The sequence below is a fragment of the Manduca sexta genome, chromosome 22 (genome assembly GCF_014839805.1).
Source record: "Manduca sexta isolate Smith_Timp_Sample1 chromosome 22, JHU_Msex_v1.0, whole genome shotgun sequence".
NCBI lineage: Eukaryota > Metazoa > Arthropoda > Insecta > Lepidoptera > Sphingidae > Manduca > Manduca sexta.
In genome coordinates this window covers 15,418,925-15,436,447 of record NC_051136.1, presented here as the reverse complement: position 1 = coordinate 15,436,447, position 17,523 = coordinate 15,418,925, and the positions used below count along the sequence as shown (strand labels likewise).

Genomic DNA, 17,523 nt, shown 5'->3' with positions numbered 1-17,523 from the left:
CAATTCATTAGTTCAAATTTAATTTATTATTTTGTAGTAACGGAAAATATATTAAAGGATAAAATCTTCTAAATGTTGCTAGCATCTCACTGGGTTGCCAGTCCTAATTATGATTTTGTAACAGCGTCACAGTTTTGTTTCATTATATTCAGTTACATGCGTACTAACATTTTCAATATTCCATCCAGCATTAGCTTAGTAGTCAAGCATGAGTCCTATAGTTTTTTTCTACTCTAAGCAGGATTGCAACCCAATAAACACGCTGCAAACACATTCCAGTACATGCTAGATGATTGGAAAAAGTGCAATTGGCAAACAAAATGTCTAAAAGTTTGTGTGCTATATCAATTCCCTTTCAGATGCAGTATTGATAACATGAAGCAATTATCGATAATTTATCGATAGTTTGAAACTGTGTTTGCAGCTGCCTCTGTGTGGCACGGTTGTTTCGTGACGCTCAATGGTTCCTTTTTACTTGCAGGTTGGAGGACGAATGGGTGCCCGAGAAAGACGTGAAGCGGATCAAGAGAGTCGAGATCGCGTCCCTTCCCGTCAACACGAAGGTGATTCTGTTCGAGCAGTTCTGCGCGTCGTACCGCAAGTCTTCGTCACCGCCACCTGCCAAGTGTCCTCCGTCTACACCCGTCGCGACGCCCTCACGAACCCTCCCGGCGAGACACTGCACTTCCTCCCGACTTCTTAACAACCTCATCGCCAAGCAAAAGAAGACAGCGGAGACCAGAAACGGCTGCAGCGCGACCAATGTTCCGATGGTGTACAGAGAAGAAGAGAAGACGGAGCGGGTGGAGGTGAGCGGCGCGAAGAAGAGGAAGCTCGGCCGGCGATACGGCGGCAACGTGTTTTGGCCGTGCGGTCGATAATTGTGCGATTTGTTGGGCACGTGTTACACCGCTCTCTGTCGAATGTCGATTTGTGCGATTGTACATAGCCGACCGACGTTATCATTCAAAGTCAAAATGTATTTTTGTGCCGTCAAAATAAGTTTAGAAATCCGATATTTTTTCTTGAGCGTAGAAATAAAGTTGCTAGGTATAGTTGGCATTTAATTTTTTACAAGATAAAGTCGGTATAGTATAATGTAAAGTAAAAACAGGATTTTGAGCACGCATTTAGATTGTATAGATTTATTCGATAGCGAGTGTAACACGGGCCGAGACAGATGTTGATTCTCGAACGTCCGTCGTAGAGGAATTGTCGCCAAAGATTGTTGATACCGCCACGCGGCGTACACTGCTGGCGAACAGCAGGCGTAAATTTTAAAACACAAGACTGATGATTTAATTTTTTATAATGATATTTGAACGTTACTTGATAACGGGCCTTAGGTGCGCGTGCGTAACGTGTCGCCGCGGCGAACAACCTGTACAATGTACATAGTTAGTGCGAATGTATAGAGCGGCGGGAGGGCAGGGGGGGCAGGCGGGGGGAGGGTTGTAACATAGGCGATTTAGCTTAATTCTCCGTACGGGGAGCGAGGAGCGGCGCGGAGTTAGTCTGAATATATTTTAAGTTAGGAGTTAGCCGTGTCCCTCGGGACACGAGACGACCAGCGATATCGATCACTGCCAACGTGTACATAGTAGTAAGTAACGAGCTCGTTCGGAGTAGCGTAGTTGATTTGCGTTCGTGCGCTTTTAGTTTGTTTATGTGTCGCGGTGGTCTCGCTCGAGACGGGAACGTTCCGAGTGTCTTCCGGGTTTGGTAGCGTATTCACCACTCACCAAGTGCCTAAGCACGTTTACTACCACGACGTAGTGTTCACTTTATATCAGGTTGTACCCGTGTAGTCATATCAAGGCGGAGCTCGCGTTTAGTTTAAGTATTTGATATTCGACATCGTGAGTGCCGTCTGTCGTGTTCTTAACGAAGCAATCTTGTTTGTATGCGGAATCAACAGCTGTCTGTGTGTGTTTATAATAACGTGTTAACGACGTCACTGCCATTTTGGAGTTGTGTTTAGTTTTACAAAACCGTGTTTGTATGTTAAGCCGCGCTGCGTCGAGTCGATCGGCGAGGGCGCCGAATTATCTTAACAAATGACTAAATCGATCACAATTTTTGCTGCGGTCGATGTTTTATATTTATAATGCAAATGATATACAGATTCAATTATTTAGTGTGTGTTTTAATGTACGTATAGCCTTTGCAGTTGAATTCGAATATCAGATTAATATTTTTTTAGTGGTTAAGTAATATTTGGACGTGGCGACTCGTGAGGTCGACTCGGCGAGGCGCACCTTCAGCCTCGAAGATTGTACTGTTAGCAATAAATCTTTTGTGATAAGAAAGTAATAGTTAATGATAAATCTGTTCCAATAACCGCGCACAAAATGTTTGACGCTGTGTTTACGTGTTCGGTTAATGTACGATATGTAAGCGAAGGTCATTAGAATAAACGAGATGTATCGATAGTTGTTTCTGTCCATTCGTTTTACACAACACAGAGATGGGCTTGGTGATGAGGTAGAGGGTAGGCACTTTTTGATATTCCATCATCAAATTGCAAATCTTCGAAGTATCGATATCGAAATATCGATAAAGTCTCGGCACGTTGATCGAATATCAAAAATACTAAGTATGGCGTGTTTAATTGTTATTTATGTAGAAAGGCGCGATGAACAACACTGAGCCGCGGGAAACGGATATCGATTGATTATAAGTAGGAAATTATCGAATGTAGTTGGTTCATGTTCTTGTAAAGTATTGAAGTGTTTATGGTCAGTTTCCCGCGGCGGCATTGTCGTTCATCGGCGGGCTGTCATCGTCATCGTCATGTAGGCTACAGTGCGTGAATACAATAATGTCAAGCGAATGATTTTCATAGCGTCAATAGAACATTTTCTAGACAAGTTTTAGATGTTAAAGATAACATTTTGGATGTCCCTATACAGATGTTGTCAGATTAAATAATGCCTTTTTAGCCACTTAAGGGATTTTTACAATTGAAGATACAAAAACGTGAAATGTAATTTGTGTTCTGTGCTCACACGATCTCGATAGTATTTTTAGTTAGTGCCTATAGTGTTAAGTTAGGATGAATTTACGCGTGGACTCGGTGTTAACTTAATAATAAAAACACCATATTTTTCAGACTATCGCTTTTCGTATATGGAGATTCTATTAGATTCATTTCGTAGTTTAAAACGGTTAGTATAATAAAGTGAAAAACGTATGTGTATAATATAGAGGGAGCCTTAGGCGTGTCGTGAAGCACCCGAGCGGGCTGTCGCCGTCCCGCTCTCGCGCCGCGGCGTGAGCGAGACGGCGACAGTCGCCCGCGGGCACGGACCCAAAGAAGCGCTTAGGAAATTATCTAGTAGTCAAGTTGGTGCCTGATCGTCGGTGTGTTGTGGATATCGTATGCTGTCATGAATACCGTTTTAGACATCCCCTTTTGGAACGTTTCCAATGTACTGATTATTTCTTTCTTTTTTTATTAAATTTAAAATTTTAGTATAATTATTTTACAGCACTGATGGTAGTGCCATAATTGTTTTATTGGCTCGCTTTTGTTTTAATAATAAATTATTATTTTTATATAGTGAAATTCGACACCAAAATTAGGAAGACGTATGTTTTTCTATCCGTACAACAAAATGGACTTGAATATTTGATCTCAAATAGACAGTGTTTGGTTTTGAGAATGCTTGTGAACCTGAATGCACTATACACAATAACTCGCTCAATTCGTAATGTAACTTGCACCACGGGTGCGGTGCGGTATGTGGCATGTGGCATGCAGCATGCGGTATGCAGCATGCAGCATGGCGCGTGCGGTACGCTGTCTGCCCTGGCCTATTGCATTAGCTCGAGTACAAATGTTTGTTTTCGCTCCGAGGACAGCGTTACGTTTGGAATATTGACCGGACTATATTATAATATACCGCGTAATTCATTAGTGTTAGTCGATCGGAAATAAAATTTTAGAAGAGATATTTTGTGAAACGCACCTCCGCGCGAGAGGGTCGAAATTATATCGAAAGTGAAAATTAACACTTATAGTATTCATAAGCGCTAAAAGATGATATATTTTTGATCACTGCCACCAATAGTCGTAAAGTGTCGTATGTATGTGGACATCCCTTTGGTTTTGCATGTCAGTGGGCACCGGCCGGCTCGCGGCTCGGCGCGTCCTAATGTTAAGTTTATAATTTTGTACGTACGTTATACTCGGCGCGATCTCACTCGCATGCAAAATCGTTCAGTTCTGCCCGAGAGCATTCAAGCGGGAACGATACGTAGTCGACGGCACCGGTCCGAGTGTCCAGTGTTTGTGAGGCGTGAAACACATTACAGCGGCGATGCAGACGCGCTGAGTGATGTCCACCGTCGAGCCAACGGAATGTAAATAGTTAAGTATTTATTATTAAGTATTATTCTGCATAGTTCTGTAATTTGCTTCGCGCCGGCGGAGTGCGGCGGAGTGCGGCGGAGTGCGGCGGGGTGGGGCGGGGTGCGGCGGGGCGGGGCGGGGCGCGGTGACGTCACGCGCCGTGCGATGACGTCACCGCGCGGGTAGTCTAGCGGTAGTGTACGCGAGTTGTCTTTCATCATGTTTCCTATATTATGCGTTTATTATATGAATGTTCTCCTTTATTGTAAATGTTTGACGAGAATACAATAGTAAACTATTGGAAGCCGTATTCCGAATAGTGTGCACTACTTATATTCAATTTGTAGATATTTAATTATATATAGTATAATGTTTAATGCGTTGTCTTATTTGCTTATTCCCTTTGTGGTGAAATCCGTAAAAAATAATTTTAATTTGTACCCCAACTGACAATGGGTGAAGCTACCTCAATTACTTTATCACACATTTTGGGCATAATAATAGTGAATGTTTATTTAATGTGGAACCACGAAATTTGTTCAATGTGTAGTGATTTTAAGATTTTTTCAAATAAAATGGTTTGTCCACCTGTCACAAGTACTGTATCTTATATTAAATACATATTGTATGATTGATATACTATGCGTTTTATTGTACCGATTGTACCGACACCTCGCAGCTGCTGATACAAGTTAGAACAAAATACATGGAAGCTAGCATTACAATTAGATTGCTAACAAGAGTTCAATTCTATCCACAAGAAGTGACAATACATTTATTCATAAACCTTGCGTCTCTTGTTATTCCTTAAAACATCCCATCCTATTCAGTATTCATGACACGATAAAAAAATTTAAACCTTTTTCAAGTACTTACTTCTCAAGTTTTCTTATCTACAACCGTGCCAAAGTAATTCCACTGCACCTGATGGTAATCCAAGTGGGATCCAAACTATTTATATTATGTTGCTCCAATGTTGAGCACGGGCGTCTCTACCACTGAGAGGGATTAGGCCTTAGTCCACCACGCTGGCCTAGAGCGGATTGGTAGACTTCACACATTATTAAAATTCATAAAAAAACTTCTTAGATATGCAGGTTTCCGCACAATGTTTTCTCTCACTCTTAAGCGAGCGATTTTTCACAAAGAATGCACTCATAACTTTAGAAAAGTCAGAAGTGCGTGCTCTGGAGTTTTTAACTTGCGGACTATCTATTGCTCATAGTGTTAACTGATGAGAAATTATTACCTTACGCATGTTGACACAATTACTCCTTCCTGTTTAAACCGGATATTCACAGACTAATCCCGGCATGCGACACACTTACGTGGACTACTACGACGCGTTTTACATGGTTTGTATACGGTGGTCGCTATTCGGACGAATAGAAAATATATCCTACCTATCTATTAGGAGGTTTTTACAGATCTGAACAAATATGTACTTGGAAAGATGGTATTCCTTGAATAAATTTTATTTTGACTACCTACATGCCAATTGGTAGACTCATCACCTGAGGCTTTAATGTCTAATTATCTGTCTGATAAGGGAATGAGTCCCTCCTAGCCGAATTTCGCCGACGGGGCAAATCTTAACGAAAATCAGCCAAGTACGCAGGAGATAATATTTTTAACACTACTAAGCACTGCACTATAAAGTACACGTGTGTGAGCAATAACAGGTGCACTCTGTTCCTTCACTCTCATAGTCCGGTGAGACGGATACCTCGCAAGACCGGAGAGAGTTCGGGCGAAGGACCAACGACTGTACGTACTATCCGAGGCAAGGGTGTATCACACCGAAAAGTTCCTGACTCCGAGCTGCAACTAATTTTTAAGATGTATAAACCTAAATTCTAATATTTTTGCCACGACCTAGGATTCGAAACCAGGATCATATATCAATAGTCGTAGTCAAACCGTGTACGCTTTAAATACACCACCAAGGCAGTCAAATAATTAATGCTCGGTAATACTTAGTCAACACTAGAATAACATCACTGCAACTTTTCAGAGGAAATAGACAAATCTTATAAATTCTCCATTATCCTCTTTATTCATAGCGACTTCTTACCCAAGCTATTCAAGTTAGTTTTAGATTAGGTATAGTTCTTAAGGTTGTATGTAGGTTATGACACCTCAAAGAAAAAAGACTATGCAGTTATACTTACTGTATGATGAGAAATACTATTACATAAAAACACATAAATATATACTCATATAAGTAGTTCAGAAAAAGGTGTAACTAGTGGACCTATTGCGACGAGCTTTATTATTATCCGTACCATGATGTGATATCCTTGTATCATACATTGAAATTATAGCATTATCATAGCGCCCAATTTCAATACTTCAATCCTGAGCAACTGAGATATGTTTAAACCCAGTTTAAACCAACGTTGTCTGTCTGGTGTGACATGTGTCATTAACTTAGAGCTTTAGCAGTACCAACTTAAACATTTTTAATCAGCGATTACATAACTTTATCTTATCAAATTTTAAACAACCTAAAGAAGCAAGTGAAGGATTAGTTCAAATACCGATATCTATTCTCTCCAGCAAAGGGTGTATGGTTGTCTGTAACATATTGCCTCGAGTGATAAGACCGCTATATATATTCTATGTATTTTATTCTTGTACATGTGTACAATAAAGAATTAAATAAATAAATAAATGTAACGAAAAAAATATAGAAAATAAAACAGACATTATAACTTATAATACAACAACATAATTGACATAACTTCGTACACAAACCGCAGAAAGTAGGTAGAAACGGTAATGCACGACGATGCAGTTTATTAAGTTTCGTATTTCCATGGACGTCACGGTGCAATGTTGCTAGTAGGTACTATAGCTAAGGTTCCGACGTTTGATTTCGAGCCCGGGAACGGTTGACACAATCGTTTCACAAGGCAACACGACACTTGCCAGATATCGTCAACTTTTAATTATTACGGTTATTATAATTGTGATCGTTGCAGGCTTTTTTTACATAATTTTAATTATTTAACTAGTTGTTCACTTGGTAGTAGTAAGTGCCAAGCTTTGGTAAAAATCAATAGCAACAATATCTAGAGTTATGATCTTCAAAGCATATTTGCTACTTAGTACTTACTAATAGTACCTACGTGTTACATAAAACACCAAAAACTTACTTGAAATCATAGTAATCAAGGATCACAAACGCTGTATGAAAAAAGAACACAATTCTAAATTAATAATGCTCTCCGAGTTGCTCAAAGTAAAATGACACTCATAGTACATTATATCGATGGGTCCTATGTATATGGGCCAAACTAACAATTTGGCCATTTTGACTTTTTTATGGTAAACGCATTTTATCGATATAATGAATCGAGTGAGCTATTAAAAAAAATAGATTTTTGCATAGAAACACGATTTTTTATTACAGTATAACGGCATATGTAACATAAATTTAAACGTACAAGGTCCTAAGAGTAGTTAGAGACTTATACGCGGGGAGTTCCCGCGCGTTTGTTTACGGTTGGGACCAATCAGCTGGTTTGACACTTATACGTTGAACGGAACGGCCGCACTGTGATGAATACAAATCTAATTGTTGTGTTTTTGCGTTACAATTTAGTTTAATAAGTAAAAGCTGGCATCCAATTATCGTGTTAAGTTGAGTAGAAGTCGGAATTTTGTGAATTTGGCATTGATGCAGAAATGATCAAAAGTGTGCTGGACTACATCAAGATCTATGAACCGGTTGATTTACATTATTGTCGTAAAGACAGTAATAAACTTTATTTAGATGGCTCTTTAAGTTTTATCCGAATGTTCATGTTATACAAATAATGGTATGATTCAACTAAATATGGTAGTAAATGTGAGTCGTTGCGGCAATACAGGGATATAGTAAATAAAAATATTAATTTATCATTTCACCAGCCAAAAATGACCAATGCCAAATTTGTCATTCTTTTAAAAACGGTCCTGTGACTCCTGAGAATAAAATATTTTATGATAATCATATAATTAGCAAAAATCAGGTTAGATCTTTAAAGGAAAAGGATAAACGTGATTCACAAAATGATATTTTATTTTTATATTATATTCATAAATATTCTGCGCTACTTTTGATTTGCAAAAAGTGTTGTTGTCCCCAAGTGGTGAAGTTAGTCTATTTTATTACAGCAAAAGGTTTAAAGTACATAACTTATCAGTTTTCGATATTAGTAAGTTAATTGGTACCTGTTACTTATGGAATGAACAAATTGCAATGAAGGGATCGAACGAAATAGCGAGCTGTATTTTTATATTATTACATTGAATAGTCAAGAAGGTTGTCGATTTCAGATTTTGGTCAGACAATTGCATTGACCAAAACCGAAATAGGATTATGTTTTTTATGTATCTATACGCTGCTAAACAGTTTAATTTGAATGTAAAGCACACTTTTCTTGAAGTAGGCCACACGCAGAATCAAGGCGACTCCATACACGCCACCATTGAAAGAGCTTCAAAATATAAGAATATTTATACACCCTCTGAGTGGGGCTCATTGATTCGATGGGCGAAATCAAAAGGAAGTCCTTATAACGTCATAGACGTAGTTCAAAATATGATTTATGTCTTCAAAAGATGCAGACAAATACTCAGTTTAACTGGACTAAAAACTCAGAAGGACAAAAAAATCTTTGGTCTAAAATAAAACAAATTCGTGTAAGCCGAGACGAACCGTACGTTTTATACTATAAATATAATTTGGGTAGTGAAGATGCTATTGAAAATCATATTAATATCTTAGATCACCCAGTACGAACAAGAAGACAAATTGCCGATAGACCAACTGACATTCCTCTGCAACTGTTACAATCAACTATTATTACCAATACAACCTTCCAAGAAGAAAGACTTGCTTGATTTATGTCGAAAAAATATTATCCCACCGGTATACCATAGTTATTATGAAAATTTAATAGCATCTAATGACATTGTGACTATTAATGAAAGCGATAATGAAGACATTTTAATCATCATCATCATTATCTCAGCCACAGGAAGTCCACTGCTGAACATAGGCCTCCCCAAGGATCTCCACGTCGACCTGTTGGAAGCGGCCTGCATCCAGCGACTTCCTGCGACCTTAGCCAGGTCGTCCTTCCACCTTGTAGGCGGGCGTCCGACATTCCTCTTGCCTGTACGTGGCCTCCACTCTAGAACCTTTCGACCCCAACGGCCATCGGTTCTTCGAGCTATATGCCCGGCCCACTGCCACTTCAACTTGCTAATCCTATGGGCTATGTCGGTAACCCTTGTTCTCCTACACATCTCCTCATTTCTGATTCGATCTCGTAGGGAAATACCAAGCATAGCCCTCTCCATAGCTCGTTGAGTGACCTTGAGCCTCCTAATGAGGCCCATAATGAGAGGCCACGTCTCGATACCGTATGATAATGCCGGTGACATTTTAATAAGCACTTATTAAGAATTACTAGTAAATTTTACCATAAACGTTGATTTTGATAATTTTATTACTTGATTATACTACTTACAGAGATATTTCTTTTGTTTACATCAGAAAGGTTTTTATTTTTGTTATTTTTTTGTAATTTTATTAAGAAAATAATAACGTGAAGTACATAGTTTTGTTAATCAAACTAAGATCTTCAATAACAGTTTCCTTCTTATGTTTTTTGTTGGTAATTTTTATCATTAAAATACCAAAAAAGACTGAATACGGGTCCATATGTGTTCTTATAAGGCTAATTCAATTTTTATTTAAATAAATGAATAAAATTAATGTGTGTTTTTTATGATCTATCTGAAAACTCAGTCAATAGGTTAGCAGATTTTACAACGTATAAGTGTCAATGTGACATAAATAACTAAATATCCTAATATCTTTTATTTTTATGAATAAATTATTAACTTCTTCAATTGTTAGTTGATTTTATGTGTGGAAAATAAAAAAAATATGTAATTTATGCTGATTACCGTAATACGCGTATAATGGCCAATATGGCACATTGGCCCTTTTAGGGTGTTTTTGAAAAAAAAATATTTTAGCAAAAACTATCGTAGAAGGGCCAATGTGACGTACAAAAAAAAACGGTAAATGTATATATAAAATACTATAATATAAATGAGGAGGATAATTGTCATAGCTAACAAGCAAAATTTCATAAACTTCGGATTTATAAATCTAAAGTTATAGTAAATTTTAACTTTGGAAGCCTCTCCTGTAAAGTTGTAATTTTGCATTTTGGCCCATATACATAGGACCCATCGATATCTTAATTTAAGGATACGTGTCTTTATGCCTGAAGACGTGGGCAGTGGAACTACTAATAACTAAGTACTTAATACCCATATTTCCCCAAGCATATTTCATGTCATACTCCACTGACAGACTATTGGCTCATGATACAAGAATGCTAATTCTATATAACTTACTAAAAATATGATTGCTTAACCAATCCTGAAGCCTAGAATTGCACAGCCTTAATACGCTGCTGTAATACTGATACCTTTGAGGATAATTACAGAAATAAACTGCGAAGTCAATTCGTTAATTTTATCTACACCCTCAGGCATAACGAAATAAAAGTGGAAATTTAAATTATGGTTAATAAACGGGTCTGTAAATACAGTAATAGTGTGCTATCGGTCAAAAGCGGCAACTAGACAGTAATTGGCGTTAGATTTGACGCTTCGATATGTCCGGTAACTTCGAGCGGACTCGTGGATTAGCGCTTATTAAAGTTGGTAAGTACAGTCAAACGCGTGAGTGACATCAAAACGTATAATGCAATTATTCTATTTGTGACAAATATAATAAATGTGTAAGTTATGACGATTGTATGTTAAGACATTTGTAGTTCAGCGAGGTAACTAGATTTAAATCTAAACTGTATATATATACATGTAGATTGTACAGTGTACACCGTACAGTTTGTTATAAGTAAACGTATAAATCGCTGAAATGATTGGGATGTAAAGCACTGACAAGTAGTTATTTTGGGTACCTTTATTATATTTTGTTTAACAGCATGCATGTTAAAGTATTTTGACTATCATATCACAGGCACTGACCTTTTCTGTTACGATTTGCCTTACATTGAATTCTTCAGTAGGGGTTAATGCCAGGCAAAATTATAGCTGTAAGAACTAAACCTAAGGTGTATAGCTTAGATTCATATTAAGGACAGAAAGAAATAATGATTTAAACTTATCTTAATCCTTAAAACCTATGAAAATATACTCCAGTGTCATGTCAGTTTCCACATACGCACGCCTCATTTAAGGGGACCCTTATCTTGATAACTATAGAACACTATCGCGTCGACGTCTTTGTATATTTTAGCGCTACGTCGTCGCACTGTTATGTGTTTTTATTACGAGATTCCCACCAGTTAGAAGATAATAACGTATGGCGATCAGTGGCGAAGGATGAAGTTCTCCGAAAGGTAATCCAAAACATACAGATGCTTGCTTAAATGCGGTCTGTAAATCATTGTAATGATAATTATATTTTCCATAAATTGCGAAGAGGAAGCCGACAGGTAACGGGTTATATGGGGCTTTCGCCTGATAAATATTCCTTTTCTTTTAAGTATTAATGAACAGCACCACGATAGTGTATTTAACGTATTATTTATTGTCGAAGGAACTAAGTTATGCTGCGATACTCGCATCATTGAGCATAATAACTAAACATTTTATTCATGAAAACAAAATTATCAAAATAGGACATCGCGCGTTTGCTTTGATCGATCTGAAATGCAAACGTAACTAGAAGTTAGCAAAATTCCTGTCTACTGTATAATATTTCGTCAAACCGTTGACTTAAATTAACAGAGATTAATAAATGCGATACATTATGCAAATAACCGGTATAAACTTGCAAAACTAAGTGTGAACTTCGCTGTTAAATTGTCTATCATTTTATTGTAAGTGGAGCTTTATGAGGCAGTAAATTGTATAATGAGTATTAAGTCATTATTAACAGTTAATAAACTGTAACTTCACACCTGTGTTCTGGCAGGGTAGTCTGAGGCAACTTTTGCACCCATTGTTGTCTGTTCGCAATTAAGATGAATTAAAAAATAGCAGTTCAGTAGTATAATCATTTTCCCTAGGTTCTTGCGCGGCGATGTACGGAACGCAATCAGACGCGGCAATCTCGATTTTGTATAGAGACAATATGAGCCTGTATCGATATAATGAGTAGGTAACTGTTTAATTTAGGTATTGTTATATCCGGCATCTGACATAAAAATAAATAAATTAATTAAAAAAAATGTCTCTCGTTAGTGGTCCTCAAAGTCAATATGCTCAAGTCCAAATAACCATAAATAATAATAAGCCTTAAAGACCTTTCCTCATCCTCATCAGCCAACAACTGTCCACTGCTGAACAAAGGCCTCCCCTAAAGCGCGCCTCGTTGCTCGATCCTCCGCTCTCTTCATCCAGCGTCCAGCGTTTAAAGACCTTTACCGCCCCAGGAATAAAATTGTACCAACTTTATAAGTTATAACACTTCCATTTTCTTAAATAATTAGTAACTGTAATCAAAGAACGTCTTATATCTGTTAAAGTGTAAGAGAAACAAACGCTCGAGGCGAAGGACGCTGTTAAATGATTTACTTCATCAATTTGTTAAGTGATTCTTCGTTGTCATGTCGGTTAATTCAGTATACGACTTTGTTTTATCTCTAGGAAATAGGAATCAGTGTATGCGATTGTTATTTGTCAACTTGAAATTGTTGAAAGTGATTGCGAATATAAGTATTCTGGAAACTGGTTTAGAGTGCAGCTATTAAGTACATCCTCTTCAGGATATAAATGGTGATTAAAGTTCACACGATATATATCTAGGCAGTTCAAACACATTACTGGGAAATATAATAATATATTAGGTAGGTCTCTCATACGTGAGAGTCAGCCTGGGTAGGTACCACCGCAATGTCTATTTCTGCAGTGTGTAGTCACTGTTATGTTCCGGTTTGAAGGACAATGCAGCCAGTGTAACTACTGTACATAAGATTTAACATCTCGTGTTTCAGTTTGGCGAGCGCCGTGGAATACCAAACAATACTTTGTAATTTAAGGTGTTGGATGGTGTTTTTAAATTCTACTATTTACGAGCGGTCGCATCGCTTACCATCAGGAGAACGGTAAGCTCGTCTCTTCATGAAAAAAAAAATTCGTTTCCATCGTTTTCTGATATTCCCGAACCAATAACCAATTTACAAAATTAGATCGTTGTGTCATGCAAACGTGTTCTTCGTAATGTTATTATCGTCACAGGCTACAAGGGCGTACGAACGCTCTCTTCATTGCATAAAATACATTTCTCTATTCCTTTACGACGTCACATTAAATCTTGGTGAGTCCGGACCAACGGGTCATACATTCTCATACCGAGAGCCACCGATAGCATTACGACTGTAAAGTTTGGACCCTCTCCAAGAAAAGTCTCGTATTTTATCTAATTTGGCCGAGCAGTGGCTAGCGCAGGAAAAAGAAAAGTCTGTGTCTAGATATGCCTTTGTAAAAATTATAGCTGTAAAAGGGTGTAGAAAATAATAGTAATATTAGCAATAGCAGTGGCTTAGCTGGGTAACCAAGGACCCTGACGTAAAATAAAAAATGACCACCTTAGCCCAGTGTGCGAACTTTTTGGTGGGCAAGAAGTGATGTTAGTTTTCACATGGTTGTGAATAAAACAAAATAACCAACTAAACTTCAGGGCCTGGCCTACTACCAGGCCTCGGGTACCTCGGTCACTGCCTTTCATACTCCTACGTGACTACACCCATCAGTAATAGGTACCTAACCTTCGCATGCTCAAATATAATGGAATTGGGGTTTTATATATTATAAATTATTAATAATATCCCAAATATACTAGTTAGATAGTAGATTTTTGGTATGCAGCAAATACTCTACGTTGATAGTAAGTTTTATCACAATCAAGCGGCAGAGTGAGATATACCACCATGTATCAAGTATACAGTCTGTTGCTTAACTAATTATACAGTTGAAAGGTTTTTGTAGCTAGAGTTAATTAGGAAACTTAATGTTTGATGCTTCTAGTGCAGTGTCATGCTCTTGCAGTACTTAGAATACCAATTCTGGGTAACTGTATTGCTGATTCTAGGCTCTCGTGTTGCTTATCATCAGGCGAGCAACTTGCTCGTCTAACCCTTCATTTATATAAAAACCACAAGTCAATAATGCCAATTATCAATCTAATAACTAATTAAAGAAATCGTCAATAATATTAATAAAAAGTGTGGTGCCTCTGGCTGCTAGGAGTGCATGGTCAGCATTCTGACGGGTGCCGCGCGCGCCATCAGCTCGGCCACTCCTGCGCCGCGCCACGACCGCACACCACCTCCGGTGAGTACCTTATATTTATAAAAGTAATTAAATTTAACATAAATGTATTATAGTTTATCAATTATATCAAGGGATACTTCAATTCTATAGATATAAATGTTAAAAAATATTTCTAAATTAATATTTATATTTCCACCTAGGTAATAACTATTTTGAAATAAAAACTACTTTAAGATAGTTATTACCTATTGGTTGATATAATTTTTATAACAAATATTCTTAACAAAAATAGTTTTGATAATTAAATATTTAAAATCAATCAAAATGCAGAACGGAATTTTACTGACTTAAATTTGATTAATTTAAATATTCAAGGACCTTATAATTATTACTTATCTAGCTTTCAACTATGCTTATTTACTATAATAGTATTATTCCATCGAAGAAAATTTATATGTATTTGTTATTCATTAAAAAACTGTTCATAATTTTTACATCTCTTCAATCACAAGCATACCTTAACAGCTATAAACTAAATAAAAAATAATCATATTATTAATTTCAGAAACGATTCGAACGAGAGGTTTCTTCAACGATTTTAACGGGTGAGTGATTTTTATTACTTTTTAACATATAGGGCAATTTCTTCTGAAGAGAAATTTCAATAAAAAATTATGAGTTATTAGCGAGTTAGGTGAGCAGGATTATTGTACTCATTGAACATTTTTAAATTCATATCTAATAGATGCAATTTAAAATACCATTTTAATTTTTCATTTGTACAGGTATTAGTAAATTTCTAATGTTGCCATTTGGTTATGTATTTGCGAAGTCTTTGTTAATTTTAAATCCAATTTCATATAAACAGTGGCAAGAACGCTCAGAATTTTACAAGCCTCCCTATGGCACTTCGCTCTAAATAAAAAACTGTTGTAAATATTAAAAATAAATTTTTAACATATATTTTTCGACAAGGCCACAGGTTAGCAAATTCTTCAGAAACGGATGAAGTATAGAAAAGGAAGTCGTCAGATGTGAAGAGTTGGTGGAAGTTCAGGGTTGAAATGGCCATTACCTCACAGTCACGTGGTCATGTTGGTACAACGTGTGATGTGACGTAGTGGAAGTCTCGACCTGAACGTATCGTCGAACCCGCACCATGAGCTCCACGTAACAAGACAAAGTGAAGATTGTTTATACGTTGTGTTGATGTGTGTATGTATGTATCGTTAAAAGTTTTTATGATTTTATATTTGTGTTTTTATATAATTATTTATTTCAGAACTATATCTGTTTGTGAACTGTATTGATGTCTATTACTATAATATGTTACATTTTTCGTATTTGTTTGTTTTGCAATATTTATAAAACTTGTTCTATTTGTACTTTGTGTGTCAATACAAATAATTAACCTAACTCGAGTTTCATTCCTTACACATAACACAGAAAACACATGCAAGTCTAAAGTCTGCTAAGTACTTACCCAGGTATCCGTGTCCTGTTACAAAGCGTGGACACAGCCGCGTACGTGACTACGACGCGGTGTACAATTTCGCTGACTACGCGAAATTATGGTTACCATACTATGTCCCACTTGAAAGGAGATAGGCTATGCGATGCCTTTAATGCTATGCGATGAAAGAGATTTAACTTGATGTTGTCTCCGCCTAAAAGCTATGCGATGCTATTAAAGTCAATTTAGCGATGGTATTATAATCACTTGCATAGAGCTTTGCGATTTTGTATATTGGAATTAATTTACTATAAATTATAAAAGATTACCATGCTTTTTTCACCCTTACATTAAATATCGTAAATTATTGTGCCTCTTTCTTCTTTACATAATAATCGTAAAGAGACGAGGTGAAAATTACGCACAAATTATAAATATATGTCTAATATAAAGAATTTAAGTATATTGACGAAAAGTGGGTGCCCTGGTTGCGTCTCTGCATACCTCTGCGGGGATAAATACGTTATATGTGTTTTATAAATTAAAGATTTTTTATGAATGGATCTTTAGTTCGATATAATACTTATAACATATAGAAGCTCTGCTCAAACTCAGTTTATAAAAATCACACCTTTATTCCCAAAAGGATAGAGATAGATTATATGACACTAAATACCAATATGACCTGTTATAACGACATTGAAGGGTCCTCCAAATCTGGACGCTATAACTGATAGTCGTTATATACGACACGCTTGAGTATATTTTTATGCTATCTCACCATTTAGTCATTATAACCGCGCGTTATAACCTGTCTCTGCTGCATTTTTATATCGGGTCTACATGACGATTTGATTTATTTTTACCAACTCACGTTTTTATTGTTAAAAACTTAATATTTCTCAGAGTACCATTTAAATTCTAACAAGTATACGTTGTTTATTACTTACACTATAAGTAATAAAATAACTTACATAAAACTCTACTTATATTCAATAACCAACTTCCAGTACTCGATGCCGAACTTGTATGAAAGGCATGAAGCCTCGATTGCGAACTTTTTTCACACCTTGTTTCACGAGCAATATCGAAGCTTAAGTATTGAATAAATCCGGGCCCGCGCCATTCATAACTCGCTGATAAACCCGCAACTTTACCAACACTCAACTTAGGACGCCAGTGTTGGCGTGCTATCGATAATTTGAGTCTATTTTTTATGCAGAAAAGAATATAGTATTGTTATATAATTTGACTTATAGATAACCATAGTTTTTGAGCTCACACTTATTTTAAAGGAATGGGCATCGCCACACTTCAAATACACAAACTTCGTAAAGTTGAAAACACATATGAAATTGAAGTCTTTTTATCAATAAAGGAGTATAGTTCTATATATGCAGGT

The 17,523-nt window shown here is 36.8% G+C and overlaps 1 protein-coding gene and 1 long non-coding RNA gene across 2 annotated transcripts in view; both read left to right on the top strand.

Annotated features, from left to right (window-relative positions):
• Positions 1-4,991, top strand: part of LOC115449694 (zinc finger protein jing homolog) — a 253,070-nt gene extending 248,079 nt beyond the window's left edge. Inside the window, exon 6 of the mRNA XM_037441612.1 lies at positions 482-4,991. Coding sequence (XP_037297509.1) covers positions 482-881 — 400 coding nt within the window. The 3' untranslated portion in view covers positions 882-4,991. The remainder of the gene's footprint in view (positions 1-481) is intronic.
• Positions 4,992-14,657: 9,666 nt separating this feature from the next.
• LOC115449693 lies at positions 14,658-16,084 on the top strand. The gene is made up of 3 exons (XR_005112800.1): positions 14,658-14,728; positions 15,234-15,273; positions 15,644-16,084. It is a non-coding gene; the product is annotated as an uncharacterized LOC115449693 (long non-coding RNA).
• The last annotated feature ends 1,439 nt before the right edge of the window (positions 16,085-17,523 follow it).